Genomic DNA, 16158 nt, shown 5'->3' on the forward strand with positions numbered 1-16158 from the left:
TGCCTGTACCATCATTGTATCCATTGTATCTGGGAAGTAAATCACTTGTTTTTGATCTCACAGGCTCATAGGTGAAAGGAACTCATCTCCAGATGAGACTTTGGACTTGGCATTTTTGATTGAGTTGATCCTGGAATGAGTTTAGACTTTCAGAGACTATTGAGAAGGGATGATTATATGTTGCAAGGTGACCTGGACATGAGATTTGAGGGACCAGGGATGGAATGATATAGCTTGGAGGTTTGTCCCCTCCAAATCCCATGTTGAGATGTAATCCCCAGTGTTGGAGGTGGGGCCTGGTGGGAGGTGTTTGAATCATGGGAGCAGGTTCCTCATAAATAATTTAGTGCCATCCCCTTGGTGATGAGTGAGTCCTTGCTCTGGTAGTTCACTTGAAATCTGGTCATTTAAAAATGTATGGTGCTCCCTCAACCCCACCACTCTCTCTTGCTCCTGCTCTTACTACATGATGTGTTGGCTCTCACCCCACCTTCAGCCATGACGGAAGCTTCCTGAGGCCTCACCAGAAGCCAAGCAGATGCCAGCACCAAGCTTCCTATACAGCCTGCACAACTGTGAGCCAGTTTAACCTATGTTTTTAAATAAGTTACCCAGCCTCAGGTATTTCTTTACAGAAACACAAAAACAGCCCAATGCATGTAGTAACTTATAGATATATGTGGAAAACTGATTATCTTTTAAAATATGACTACTAAACAGACTAAAATGCAGAGTTCATTAAAATACAGAGGATGCTTCTGGTTCTCTGGTATTGACTCTTTTTGTCTACTAAGATAAGAAGTCTGGGCTAGGCTGAAAAACTGAGAATCCAGGTCTGGGGTTTCCCAGTACTATGCTCCTATTTCCCAGTACTGTGCTCCCATTTCCCAGTACTATGCTGCCATTTCCCAGTACTGTGTGCTCCCATTTCCCAGTACTGTGAGCTCCCGTTTCCCAGTACTGTGGGCTCCCATTTCCCAGTACTATGCTCCCATTTCCCAGTACTGTGTGCTCCCATTTCTCAGTACTGTATGCCCATTTCACAGTACTGTGCTCCCATTTCACAGTACTGTGCTCCCATTTCTCAGTCCTGTACTCCCATTTCCCAGTACTGTGCTCCCACTTCTCAGTACTGTGCTCCCACTTCCCAGTACTGTGCTCCCATTTTGCAGTGCTGTGAGCCCCCATTTCCCAGTACTGTGCTTCCATTTCCCAGTACTGTGCTCCCAATTCCCAATACTGTGCTCCCAATTCCCAGTACTGTGCTCCCATTTCTCAGTACTGTGCTCACAGGTGTGAGCCAACATGCCCGGCCCATCAGCTCTTCTTAAGCAGCAAGAGGCCCTGCAGCTGGCTGGCTGGCTGGCTGGCTGGACAGCACAGTTAAGCAGGTGGCTGCATCCTCTGCAGTTGCTGGCAGCCCATCATCCCAGAGATGTAAATCCTCCTGCAAGGCTGGCTCTTCTTTGGGTGTGATGAAGATGATGACAGAGATGGATGCTGGGCTCTGAGGGTCCTGGTTCCTTCGAAGGACATCCAGGGGCCTCTGAGATGATGGGCTCTGGTTCCTGGCCTGTAGCATGGGTAGGAGCAGGAGGCTTTGCAAGGTACACTCTACAGGCAGGACCTTGATGGAGGGTGGGGTTTCAGGGTGGAAGACCTGGATCACAGGGGCAGCTCAGCTCCTGCAGGACAAAACAAAGTCACTCTTTGAGCAGCCACCAGGGAGGGAGCTCAGCTCTACTTGTGATGGAAACCCACCGGTGGTTTTACCCCACCCTCTTGCCTGGAGAGGCAGAGCTGGATTCTGGGTGGATCATCACCTTGGCTTAGACACAGAGCCCCACTCCCAGCTGGGTCTAGTGAGAGTCCTCCCGAGCCAGGCTCCTGCCCTCCCCATCCTTCCAGAAAGCTTAGAGATGAGTGCATCACCGACAGAGGCCATTTTCTATTGTTCTTCTTGGGAAATACATCTTTTTGAAGGATAACCCATCTTTTATCACTAGATATTTTAAAAAATATTTTCTTTGGCCAGGTGCAGTGGCTCACACCTGTAATCCCAGCACTTTGGGAGTCCGAGGTGGGTGGATCATGAGGTCAGGAGATGGAGACCTTCCTGGCTAATACAGTGAAACCCCGTCTCTGCTAAAAATACAAAAAATTAGCCGGGTGTGGTGGCGGGCAACTGTAGGCCCAGCTACTCGGGAGGCTGAGGCAGGAGAATGTTGTGAACCCGGGAGGCGGAGTTTGCAGTGAGCCAAGATTGGGCCACTGCACTCCAGCCTGGGTGACAGAGCGAGACTCTGTCTAAATACATATGTGTGTGTGTGTGTGTATATATATATATATTCTTTGTTTACGGCATTTATCAATTGAATTATGTTGTGTCTAGAATTTTATTTCCCCTTCTTGGATTCACTGGGCTTTATGAATCTGTGAGTTGGTGTCTTCTAACAATGTTGGCAAATTCTCAGCCAAATCTCCTTAAATATGACATCTTCCCAATTTTCTCTCTTTTCTCTTTCTGGGACTCTAAACATAACACAGCCTTCAAACTGTATTCTCATTCATTTTTTTCACATTTTGCATTTCTGTCACTTTGTATCTATTTCAGTAATTTGTTCAGCTCTAGATTCTAGTTCCCTAATTCACTTTTCAACTGTCTAATTTGTTGTTAAATCCATCCACTTAAAAAAAAATCAGTGATATTTCTCATAAGTTTTATTTGGTGTTTTTCCAAATCTGCTTTGTAATTTAAAAAATAGTTTTCTGTTCTCTTCGGATATTTCTGACTTTGTGTTTTCTTCTTTATGTATTGGTCTGCCAAATTCAACATCTGAAATATTTATGTGTCTGTTTCTACTATGTTTTCTGCTGCTTCTCACTCATAGTGCTTTATTTTCACGTGTGGTGGGTTGTTTTTCGTTGAGAATTGCTTCTTTGCTTTGTAGTTTTATTTGTGAGAAATCTTTGAGGCTTAGAATGAAGGTTTGTTACTCAGAAGGAATTACGCTTGGCTCCTGGGAATGAACAGTTCAGAATCACTCTCTATTAAATTCTTGGCTTGGGGACTTTTGGTCACCTAGGTGGCACAAAGTTAGGGAAAACCTGTTGCTCCAAATACTCGGCAGTGATTTTTCTCTTTTTCTTTCAGCTCTAGGGCTTGAAATGACTGATCCCTCCTGATTCCTTTGCGGGTAGAGAAGTGAGTTGCTTCTAGTTTGCCACTGCAATGAGGGTACCACCCTCTGGGGGTCCTAACTTTAAGAGATTACTGATTGGCTTGCCATTTTGGCTGTGCTCTCAGCTTGATCTTCCCTTTTTACCTCTTGAAAAGGTGAAAATGAAGTTCACCAGGTTTCGCAAATGCCCTCAGGGCAAAGGCCAGCTGCACTCCCCACTAGATTTCTCTTTGGGTTCCTCTGTGCCTTCAACCCTGGCCTGAGAATTCCTTATATCTCCTCAGTTCATTAATGCCTTTAAGAATATTTACACTCGCACTCACATGGACACGGACACGCACGCGCGTGCACACACACACCCTTAACTTGCTCAGTTTCGGAGCATTGTCCGATCCTCGTAAGTGACTTGCCACATGACTAGAACCTCTGGCTTCATTTCACTCCTTCTTTCTCTCCCCTCCCTTTTCCCTTTATGCCATTGGTCTGTATTCCACGATCTTTAAAATCTACCTTAAGAACTTTCTGGGATTATGTAAAACTCAGACAACTCTCCTAGCCACCATCCTTTTCTAGAGATAGGAGTGACTGACTCCTACACCACAGGCACTTTGGAGGGGTAAGGTGTAATACTGAAGAAGTGTTTTGTGTGGTCTACAGTAATTCACAACTCTAAGACGTTATCACAGTGAACATTTGCTGTTTAAAACCTTAGTGGTGAATATTTTTTTTTGAATGATGCTAATTCATTTTGAAAGCACCCTAGGAAGACCAGATGCTTTTGAAATGATTTAGACTCATTCAAAAATAATGCAAATGATAAAGAGCATGCAAATGATAAAGAATGTGACCTGAAATTATCTGCAACTTCAGCAGACAAGCTGTGGCTGGCTGAGTTTGGGCTTCTATAAAACACACTGAGCCATCTTGTTTCAATCACTAATCAAGCTCTGCCATGGGAGCTTGCTCTTTGCTATGGTTTGGACATCTGACCCTTCCAAAGCTTATGTTGAAATTTGATCTCCAGTGTTGGAGATGGGGCCTCATAGGACGTGTTTGTGTCATGGGCCTGCACCCTTTATGAACAGATTAATGCCCTCCCTCTAAAGGGAGTGAGGTCATGCTCTAGTACTTCTTGCTCTAACCAACCCATGAGACCTTGTTGTCGAAAAGGGCCTGGAGCCTCCCCCAGCCCTTCGCCTCCTCTCTCTCCATGTGATCTCTGCACATGTCAGCTGCCTTCACCTTCTGCTGTCAGTGGAAGAAGGCTGAGACCCTCAACACATGCAGAGCTCAATCTTCAACTTTTCAGCCATCAGAATCATAAGCCAAATACACGATTTTTCTTTATAAATTACCCAGGCTCAAGTGTTTCTTTGTAGTAACACTGACAGACTAAGACACGCCTTGTGTCCATCACTGTTAGTCACTGTTGCTCACGGAAGGGAGTCCACAGCTCCATTTGATGCTCACATGGAAGGATGTCCACAGAAGCTGTCAGTTTTTGCAGATTATTTGCAAGTTGATGCTTCGGCCAAGCATCCAGCTCCACTTCTCAGGCTCTGCTACTCCTCAGCCATTTCACTGTTCCACACAAAGGAAATGGTGGGAGGAGCACGTAGACTCAGGCGCTGTTCTGTAGACATTCTACATGAGCTCAAGTTGTAGCTTCTTAAGTTTGTCCTCCATACCACTGAGACAATTTTTTACAGCACCAATTTACTTCTTTCCTTGAAAGATTTTAATTTTGCAACTTCATGGTCAGTTCCTTGCAATCTTTCCACATCTCATTCATCTCCCCTTCAATCTCAGTGGATTTGTCTTCTCATCTCAACTTGTCTCCAATTCTGATTTTGACTCCTGCCTCATGAAGACCCTGTGCTATGCATCTCAAACGCTTTTTTTCTAGAGAACAATTTTCATAGGTTTGCTGTCTCTCTGGGCTTTCAAGGTGATGTCTATTCCCAGTTCTGCAAAATTTTCACAGGATATACACAGAACCATGAGTTCTGCCCTCTTGTCCTCTAGGGTGCTGGTCAGGGCTGTGCTGCTGGGAGACCTTGACATTCCTCAGGGCTGTGCTGCTGGGAGACCTTGATATTCCTCAGGGCTCTATGGCACCCAGACAGCTGTGGGAAGCTGCCTGGAGCACAGGAACTCTGAGGATACCAGGGCTTTTGATGTTTTGCCCGATCATAGGGCTTTTCTTGTATGGATCATGCCTTTCAGGATACAGTATGCCCTATACCCTTTTCCTGTCCAGCTAGCTTTTGGGAGGTGCCCCTCTGAAGCATTGTGAGAAGGCAGGTACTGCATGGTAGAGTTCAGGGTGTAAAGGAGCTTGCTTTGCCTTGGAAAGCCAAGGTAACACCTTAGAGAAAGGGTTGCAGTCTCATTTTAAGGTACAATCATATCTCACGTTTCTTAGCTGAGGGGATATAGTAGTGGAGGGAGAGCATGCCCCTCTGTTTTCAAGTGCTCAGTCTACCTATTCTGATGGCAGAGCATGTCTGGATGGTTTGCCAACTCATGTGTGTGCCTGATAGCAATTTCCTTTAGCCTTCTAGTGAGTAAACTTTCCCCCTGATTCTGGAAGTAAATGATCATTTGTTTCACAGTTAAATTTCACTGCATTCTATGGATCGTCCTAAATGTTTAAGCAGAAAGCAGGGATAGGTAGGGTCAGAGGCATCTAATCAGAAACCATCTTAAAATGGCAGGTGTTCATTATTTAAAGTTCTTAGATCAGTACAATTGGGTGAAAATAATTCTTAGTTAAGACTTAAAGGCAAGTATGGAAATGAGCGGTGTTCAATCTATACATTGTTTACTGCCTAGAAAATAAAGATGAACTGATACTCTCACAGCTCGGCTGCCATGCACTACTTCTAAAGATGGACACACGGTTCCTGTTCTGGGGTTACTGTTGACATCAAGAGACAAACGACAAGCAGCCCAGCCCTTGAGTTTGCACTGGTGATTTTTTAAAGAAGATATTTCACTCTCTAGAGAACCAAACTTGGGTAGATTTCAACATGACCCGCACTGCCACGTATCTTACCTGAATCTCAGTCTTCACTTTCAGCACTGTCGGTTTTCATGGGCTCTGTTGTTTATTGTTGCAGCCTGTTTGCAATATTCAGAAAGAGAAACAACAGAGAACGTATGATGTAATACTTGTTATAATGCCAAAGTGCACAAAATGTGTAAACAAGAGTACATTTTAGAGATTAGCTTGTGACGTGGGCAATCACTTCACCTCTCTGAGTTTCAGAGCCTTCATTTTTGTGAAGACAGTAACATGACTGCACTGCTGAAAGAATGCTGCCTTTTTCTTCTGCATGTGTGCTGATACAGAGACAAAGTGTGCTTTCCCTGACAAATAAGAGGGTCTTGTGGTAGCCAAGGAGGCTCGTTTGGATTTCCAGCATGAAAAGTGGGGAAATGTGGGGCCCACAGGAGGTCAGCTCATGCCTGGTACCTTCTTCTCACAACTCTTGCTTGATTGTCGTGAGTTCTGGCTATCAGGGAGCCTTAAGTGTTTTTATATCCACTCTTGAGTACAGGTATTTTGTTCTCTGCCCTGATGTTACACTACCCCAGCCAGCCAATGACTTGATTGTTTATGTGTGCTGGCCAGCTGGCAGGAGAGGTGACCGTGTTGCTGCCCAGACTTTCCAGAGGGTTGGAGATCCGGCTTAACTTGCAACACTGAATGTGTCGGGAATTAGACACCAGACACACACACAATTTTGCTTTGAAAGGTTTTGAAAGACCCACAAGCAAAAAAGTCACTAGGAGACTTCTAAATCAAAACTGCGTATCCATCACATGCTATAGTCTCCCTTCTCTGATCCAATCCTTAAAAATTATAATCAGGATATAAATGTATCCATAAATGAGTAAGGACACTACATCAAAGAAAAGCAAGAGGGAAACCTTTCTTGGATCAGAAATGATGACTCCTAGAAGGAAAGGATGCAAATGGGAGCTGATGCAGAAGGCCATGGTCAGGAGTGTCCTGCAGAACCTGGAAGAGACCCCCAGGAATTGCCACAGAGGAGCAGTGGATGCGCAGCTGGGCAGGGCTCCTGATGGGGTGATTAGCTGGGGGACTTATAGGCTGAGCGGCCAGGCAGTGACTGCTGCTGCAAAACTTCCCAAACCATAGGCAACAATGGGAGTGTCTGCCACCAGATTATTGCAGGGGGAGCAGTAGTCTTGGTAGACACAGAGAAGTGCAAGGAAAAAAATGCACAGAAGGAAGTGACAGGACTCAGTAAGCAAAGGAGAGCTGAGGTATCACCAAACAAATCCAAAAATTACTGAGAATAAAGAGAAAATAAAATATTAATTTCAAATGAAAATAAAGGCATTACAAAGTATGATAGGTGAAATGGTGGAGGATTTTGAGACACACAGGTTTGTGGGGAAGAATGTATATAATTGTGTTGTAAAAGTGTGTGTAAGTATGTATATAAAAATGCAGAGGAAGTTTACCTAAGGACAAAATGGTATTGTAGAAAGCTATAGAGGCTGGTCCTTCCACTGAAACAACCATTGAGCTATAAAGAGCAATTGCAATGAATCATTTGGAAACTCTGGAACCTGGTCAGACATGTATGGGAGAGTGCTTGAAGAAAGGAGAAGCTGGGCTGGGTGCGGTGGCTCACACCTGTAATCCCAGCACTTTGAGAGGCCAAAGTGGGTGGATCACGAGGTCAGGAGATCGAGACCATCCTGGCTAACATGGTGAAACTCTGTCTCTACTAAAAATACAAAAATACAAAAAAAAAAAAAAGCTGAATGTGGTGGCGAGTGCCTGTAGTCCCAGTTACTTGGGAGACTGAGGCAGGAGAATGGTGTGAACCAGGGAGGTGGAGCTTGCAGTGAGCGGAGATTGTGCCACTGCACTCTAGCCTAGGTGACAGAGCAAGACTCTGTCTCAAAAAAAAAAAAGAAAAAGAAAAAGAAAGGAGAAGCTGCTGGTCTTTCATGAATGGTGTACATGAGTCAGCTACCACCTCGATTTCTTAAGTCTTCCTGTGACTATAAGGGCAGCAACCTACATTCTTGGAGCAGCTGGCTGATGTCAGAGTGAGCATCAGGAACCTTGTCCTCAATAAATTTGAGGTGGTACATTTTGGTTAGTCTGGTGGTGCCCTGAGGGATCAGTACAGAGGCTTGCCTTGGTTTTGATCCACTTGGCAGCAGTGGCTTCCTCCAGCAGCATCCATTGGAAGATTTAAACAGACAGACATTCCCCCCTTGTTTGTAGCTAGATATTTGAGGAAATCTTTGATAGTTCACTAACTGGTCATAGAGATAAAGGAAGAGCAACTTCAGTGACAAGAAATACACATTTTGCAAAACTACTTTGAAAAGGGCACAAACTGATGGTTCCAGCCTTTAACAAGAGAAAATCCACAGTCCCAGAAGAGGAGAAGCACTTGATTTTTAGAGTTACCACATTATGATACACAGAATATCCAGTTTTTAACAAAAAATTATTGAACATATAAAGAAATAGAATAATATGGCCCACTCACAGGAGAAAAAGACTTGGCATACAATATGTCTGTGAAAGTTCAGACATTTGAACTACTAGTCAAAGACATTAAATCAGCTGTCTTAAATATGCTCAGTAAACTAAAGGAAGTCACTGACAACTAAATAAAGTAGGAAAATTACATATGAGCAAATTAGATTAGTAGTAGAGATAGAAATTATATATTTTTTAAAAACCAAAAAGAAACTGGAGCTGGAAAGTACATAACTGAAATAAAAAGTTCATTAGAAGAGTTCAACAGATTTGAGCAAGCAGAAGAAAGGATCAGCTAACTTGAAGACAACCGAAATTATCCAGTCTGAGGACCAGAAAAAAAAAAAAAGAATGAAGGAAGATAAACAGAGCTTGAAAGATTTGTTAGACACCATCAAGGGTACCAACATATGCAACATAGGAGTCTCCAAAGGAGAAGAGAAAAGGAAAGAGGCAGAAAAAATACAGTGTTCCCTCATTATCAGCAGTTGTGTTTTCTGCACTTTCAGTTACCTCTGGGTAACCACAGTCCAATAATATTAAATGGAAAATTCCAGAAATAAACAATTCACAAGTTTTAAATTGTGTGCAGTTCTGAGTAGCATGATGAAATGTCATTCTGCCCTGCTCTGCCCACCCAGGACATGAATCATTCCTTTGTCCAGCATATCCATGCTGTATACACAATCCGCCCATTAATGTACAGGAAAAAACATAGTGTATACAGGGTTTGGTACTATCTACAGTTTCAGATACTTACTGAGAGTCTTGGAACGTATCCCCCACAGATAATGGGAGAGCAGGAGACTACTCTATTTAAAGAAATAATGGCTGAAAACTTTCCAAATCTAATTAAAGGAATGAATCTACACATCCAAGGAGCTCAACGAATTCCAAGCAGGCTATGCGCCAAAAGATCTACACCAAGACACATTACAGTTAGATTGTCAAGGCATAGACAATGAGAGAATTTTGAAGGCAGGCAGAGAGAAGTGACTAATCAGAATCAAGAGATCCTTAATAAAATTATCAGGTGATTTCTCATTAGAAACTAAGGAGGCTCAAAGGCAGTGGGGTGACATATTTAAATGCCCTGGAAGGTGGAAAATACCTGTCAACCAAGAATTCTATATGTGACAAATCTATCCTTCCAGAATAAAGCAATAACTAAGGCATTCTCAGATAGACAAAAATTGAGGGAATTCATTATCAGTAGACCTACCCTAAAAGAAATATTAAAGAAATTATTTAGTCCTAAATGATGACACTAGACAGTAACTCAAAACCATACAAAGAAATAAAGAACATTGGTAAAAAAATAAAGAACACAGGTAAATATACAAGTCAATAATATTGTACTTTTGGTTTGTAACTCTTTTTTTCTATATAATTTAAAAGTCAAATGCATAATACAATAATTATAAATATTGTTAATGGGTGCACACTGTATAAAGATGTAATCAATGACAACAGCAATATAAAGGGTGAGGGATGGAGATGGATAAAAGCAGTATTTGTGTTCTATTGAAACTAAGTTGGGGCTGACTGTAGTGGCTTACTCCTGTAATCCCAGCCTTTGGGAGGCTAAAGTGGGAGGATCGTGTGAGACCAGGAGTTCAAGTCCAGCCTGGAAACGTACTGATACCCCATTTCCACAAAAAGTAATTTAAAATTAGCCAAGCATGGTGATGTGTGCCTGTAGTCCTAGTTACTTGGAAGGTTGAGGTGGAAAGATTGCTTGAGCCCAGGAGTAGGAGGTTGCAGTGAGTTATCACTGTGCACTCCAGCCTGGGCAACAGACTGAGTCCTGTCTCAAAAAAAAATCTAAGTTGGTATTCAAACTAGGGTGTTATACGTTTAAGACATTAATTATTATCCCCAGCATAACCACTAGGAAGATAATTAGAAAATGTACAAAAAAGGAAAGAACAAAAGGATCAAAATGGAACATTACAAACATTCAACTAAAGATTTTTTAAATGGGCAGGAATTGAGAAATAAAAATATATATGATATACAAAATGCTAAAAGCTAAATAGCAGAAGTGAATCATTTCTTATCAGTAATTCCTTTAAACATTATATACATAGGCAGATAGATTGAACTTTTTAATTAAAAGTCAGGGATTGGTGGATTGGATTTTTAAAAAGCTGAAGTGCCTGTGGACAAAGATGCTGAGTTAAAGGAGGTTGTCTTCCTTACTGAGTAATAGAGAAGCTCCCGGGCCCCGAGATATGGAGGGTCCCAGGGGCAAGGGTGAGGAGCGAGGATGGGGGTGGGATGTGAGGTTAAGCACAAGGGTGGTAGCTAAGTGTCCATATATGGAACATGTTGCTGACCCCACACAGCAAGCAGCTAGCCTCTGCCACCCCACAGGAGATAAGAAGGGTCTGACATCAGGACACCAGAGGTGTGGCAGGTGGGAGAATGGGGGAGGTGCTGGAAAGGAAAGAGTGGGGCTAGTGATCATAATACTGAATAACTAGAGCCTTTTGTGGGAGAGAGAGGGAGTACTTACTTCTCAGAACTTATTAAGCTATGGGAAGTAAGATGACAAGAAATTAACGCAGGGATAGACAAACTGACGAGTGGAATTGACTAGACAGCCCAGAAATAGACTTGAATATGTGCATAAATGGAATTCAGGACAGAAGCAGCTTTTTATGCCAGTGGGGAGAGGACCTGCTCAATGAATGGAGCTGGAAACAATACAAATCCATAGAGGGAGGAATGAAGTTAGATCTCTACCTCACACCATACACTGAAATCAACCAAACATAAAGACTTGGCTCTCAAAATCAAAACTGAAAACCCTTAGTAGAAATAATAGATGGCTATCTTTTGGATATTTTGGTGGAAAGATTCATTAATCAAGACCAAAAAGCATTACTTATACAATATGTATAAACATGACTATATTGTAATGCATGATCTGGTTTCTAGAATGGTATATTAAATTAAACATGGAGTTAAGCTGCATATGGACAGACTCTATCTGTAATTCACCCAACTGACAAAAGGTTTGTATAAATATATAAAAACTCTATAAATCAATAAGAAAAGCACAAAGAGTCCAGTGGAAAAATGGACTAGGGACATGAGCAAGTGCTTCATGGAAGAGAAAACTCGTATGACTCACATGTGTTCAGATTCATTAATAATGAGGGAAATACTGAAGTAGGCCACAATAAGCCACCAGTTCACACTACTCGACTGTCAATTCCAAGTGTTGGAGAGGACATGAAGCAACAGAACTTCTTATACCCTGCTGTGAGAGTGTAAAATGTGCAACACCTTTAAAAAACAGTGGCCTTATCTCTGACAGCTGGACATTCTAGCAATTGCACCACTAGGAATAGCCCTGGGAGAAATGGTTGCACCTGTACAACAGGAGATCTGTCAAGATCAAGCAGCACAGCTGGGTAGCAAAAAACTGGAAGCCATCTCCATGCCCAACCATAGCAGAGTGGGTTATTAAGTGTGGTACGGGGTGGAACAGCCAAAGAAGCAAACGCCAACAGACTACAGCGACAAGCAGTATGGACAGACCTTGGCAATTTAGTACTAAGTGAAAAAGGTGATTCCTCAAAGATTCCAGATACTACATACACACAATGTCCTTTCTGTTAAAAAAAAAAAAAAAGAAAAAGTATCCAATGTATTGCACGTATGTATGTACTCTTTAGGAATATACATCTATATCTATATAGATATCTAAGGAACAAAATTTGAAGGAAAGCAAGAGAATGAAGAGCATGAGCGGGGTGCAAGGACTTGGAATGGGGGCCCCATCAACAGATAAAGATGATGTCAGACTCTGCTTTTGTTGTTGGTGCTTCCTCCACTATCATAAAAAAACAAAATACGGAGTCAATGAAGGAAGCAGGTCACTCACAGATCAAGGATGAATCTGTTCCCACCCAGGATTGGGATTCGTGTGACTCTGGGCACCTGGGATCCAAAACAAAGGGAAAGAGGCAACCACCATTCACTGGGCATCCCAAAGCCAGACCCTGGGCAGTGACGATCACAACTCCAGGAGCTCACACACAACCTTCTTGGGAAGAGATACTAATATCCCCCATTTCCTTGTGAGGAATAGGGGCTCAGAGTGGTTTAAAAACTTATGAGGTTGTAGAACCAGCAGCATCTCCACACTGGCCCCGAACCGAGGTCTGTCGGATGCCAAAGTCCAAATGCAGGTTACGGTGCCAATTAGTTTCTGATTGCTCTGCTAAGAGGAGCTTTGGATTCCTGTGAAGAATGAGAGAGGTGGGCCTGCGATGCCTCTGGGGGATATCAGAGTAACAGGATCAGATGCAGGTCCTGGACTGAGCCTGCAGCTAAGAGAAGGCCACAGGCCGGGTCTGGGGGTGCAGGCCAGTCCCCATCAGACTCTCAGTGACTGTGGCCACTGGGGTTAAGGGCCAGAGTGTGACCTTCTGTGGTCAGAATGGGGCTCTCCTAAGTGGACTGAAAGACAAACCCTAGATCTTCAGGTGGGTCCTTCTGAATCTCTGGTGCCATAGAAGGAAAACTGGGCACTGCAGCCCGGTGGGGATGGGAGGGGTCAAGTTGTGCAGCCTCCCTCTCGCTGTGCAGTCTCTTGGGAGGGAGCACGCAGGACATCTGAGAGGACCTGCTCCCTTAGCCTTAGACCCTTTGCTGGGTGTATGAGTGCTCAGCTCTCAGTGCAGAGAGACAGCCCTATGGTAGCTGCATCTGCCCTCCTCTCCTCTCTAGCTCCTCTGCTCTGCCTGAGCTGCCCTCTGGGTGTGGGTTCAGACCTGTCCACACATCCTGTGCTGTGTCCTCAGTGCTCCCAGCCATGTCCCACTTCCAGGCTCCCTCACTCAGTTCCCCTCGGACGTCTGCATGTGTCTCCAACACACTTACATTTCCATCTTATTTATTTATTTATTTATTTTGAGACGTAGTCTCACTCTGTCACCCAGGCTGGAGTGTAGTGGCATGATCTTGGCTCACTGCAACCTTCACCTCCCAGGTTCAAGCCATTCTCCTGCCTCAGCCTCCCAAGGAATGGGATTACAGGAGCATGCCACCAAACCCAGCTAATTGGTTTTTTGGTTTTTTTGGTTTTTTTGTTTTTTGTTTTTGAGACAGAGTCTTGCTCTGTCACCCAGGCTGGAGTGCAGTGGCACAATCTCGGCCCACTGCAAGCTCTGCCTCCTGGGTTCACGCCATTCTCCTGCCTCAGCCTCCCGAGTAGCTGCGAGTACAGGTGCCTGCCACTACGCCTGGCTAATTCTTTTGTATTTTTAGTAGAGACAGGGTTTCACTGTGTTAGCCAGGACAGTCTCGATCTCCTGACCTCTTGATCTGCTGCCTCGGCCTCCCCACATGCTCCATCTTTTGACCATCAGTTACACACACACACAGACACACACACACGCACACTATTTATTCCCCAGCTGTCTCCTATAGGCACAGTTTTCCCAACATTTTATTAAAATTTCAAACATAAGGAAGACTGGAAAGGGCTTTACAAAAAAATAAAAAACAAACAAAACCTGAAGCCAGCACCTGGAAGCGACCAGGGCTAATGTTTGTCCTCCACCCCATCACATAACTTTCTGCCCATCACTCTGGTCTGCCACATTTCAGACTGGTTGTAGACATCTGCACACCTCGCTGAGATGCACACACGGCACTTCTGGGCCGTTGTTGCTGTTGGAGCAGCACCCTTCAGGACCCTTCCTGTAGATGGTGTGCCTGTGTCCCCCAGATTCACAGGCTGAAGTCCTAACCCCAGCGTTGTGTGTCATAAAGCGGAGCCTTTGGTGTCAGCTCCCGAATGTGGGACCCGGATGACAGGATTCGTGAGCGCCTTCAGAAGAGGCATGTGAGATCTCACTCTCGACTCCCTGCCTTGTGAGGACAACCAGAGGAGGCCATCGGAGAACCGGGAAGGGGCTCTCACCAGACACCAGATCTGCCGGCGCCTTGAGCTGGGACTTCCCCTGCTGTGTGAGGACAACCAGAGGAGGCCATCGGAGAACCTGGAAGGGGCTCTCACCAGACACCGGATCTGCCAGTGCCTTGAGCTGGGACTTCCCCTGCTGTGTGAGGACAACCAGAGGTGGCCATCGGAGAACCAGGAAGGGGCTCTCACCAGACACCGGATCTGCCAGTGCCTTGAGCTGGGACTTCCCCTGCTGTGTGAGGACAACCAGAGGAGGCCATCGGAGAACCTGGAAGGGGCTCTCATCAGACAACGGATCTGCCAGTGCCTTGAGCTGGGACTTCCCAGGCTCTGGAATGGTGAGAAATACATGTTTGTTGCCTAAGCCCCCGTGTGTGGTATTTCTGTTGAAGCAGGCTGAACAGACTAAAACACCTATGAATGCTTACAATTAGTCAAACGAGCAACTCGGAATATTGTTGTAACCTCCACTGTGGAGGAAGGCTGTGTGCTGCTCACTGGAAGGAAGAGGCCAGCAGCTTTGGGGATACCCCAGATGACGAGGTCCTTTCTAGATGCCAAACAACAGCGGGGCTCAGGCTCAAGCCCTGGGAGGGAGACAGGAGCTCCTCATGATCCCCTCTTCTAGCAAGCACAGGAGGAAGGAAAGACCATGTGTCAGCAAGGCAGGGTCTCGCTTTGGGGAGGAGCTCACAACAGGCCATTAAGGCTCCGAAGTTCCGGACAAGCACCATTACCGTGGTTTCTGCTTGTCAGCAGATCCCAGGAACAGGCAGCTCCTGGGAGGCTGCGTGAGTGCTCAGGAGTATACTACACAACAGACACCACCTGGGCATGACGCTTACATGGAAAGCACCCTGGATGCTTGGCAGGGGGATGACGCAAAGGAACAGCTCCAACCTCCAGTGGAAAATTAATACAAGCCACTGAATGAGACGCTGGGGATTAGGGTCTTCACACGCGAAATCCTGCTCCCTGTTCCCACTTTCATTCCAGCTGGTCAGCTACGTCCACCCATTCCCTTCGACATCACACAGCAAACACGCAGACCACAATATCCCCCATCGGTTTGTCTAATATCCACCACTAGAGACACTATAAATTCCTACACATTTCCCACAAAATAGACCTGTGATTAGCAACATCACACCCCACAGGCTCTTAGTGAATGGACTTTCCCCGTGTGGCAAACGGTGACATGATTTAAACAAAGTCCCTGATCGCTAGAAACAGATGTTTGTAATGTGCGCAGCAGGCAGAGCCTGAAGTAAAAGGCTGTGAGTGAGTCTATAAGGTGGACCAGCTGGATCCAAACTGTTAGGTGACCCTGGAAGCATATTCTGTGACAAAAAAAGGGTTAATGGTAACTTATCGCCTGTTGCATCTAGAGGCTTTGTAAACTCATGTGGTGTTGGTGTAACACTTTTCACATTCAACAAGGTTAGCTCATTCTCCTGTGGAGAAGACTTGAATGAAATGAAGAAGGCTTCCAA

General features: G+C 44.7%; 1 protein-coding gene and 1 pseudogene across 7 annotated transcripts in view; both read right to left on the reverse strand.

The window, feature by feature from the left end:
• Window positions 1–96: 96 nt before the first annotated feature.
• ZDHHC11 (zinc finger DHHC-type containing 11) overlaps window positions 97–16158 on the reverse strand; it is an 84790-nt gene continuing 68728 nt past the window's right edge. For 6 of the 7 annotated variants that reach the window (XM_063811051.1, XM_063811047.1, XM_054684128.2 and 3 more), the window contains exons 13-14: window positions 6241–6305; window positions 97–1685 (exon numbers count right to left, since the gene is read on the reverse strand). In XM_063811051.1, coding sequence (XP_063667121.1) covers window positions 6293–6305 — 13 coding nt within the window. In that variant the 3' untranslated portion in view covers window positions 97–1685; window positions 6241–6292. Of the gene's footprint in view, window positions 1686–5065; window positions 5150–6240; window positions 6306–16158 lie in introns of those variants that run through there. The other variant, XM_063811050.1, reaches the window with a different exon arrangement.
• LOC134810043 (uncharacterized) lies at window positions 809–1582 on the reverse strand (annotated as a pseudogene).

This window comes from Pan troglodytes, chromosome 4 (assembly GCF_028858775.2).
Source record: "Pan troglodytes isolate AG18354 chromosome 4, NHGRI_mPanTro3-v2.0_pri, whole genome shotgun sequence".
NCBI classification, from domain to species: Eukaryota; Metazoa; Chordata; class Mammalia; order Primates; family Hominidae; genus Pan; species Pan troglodytes.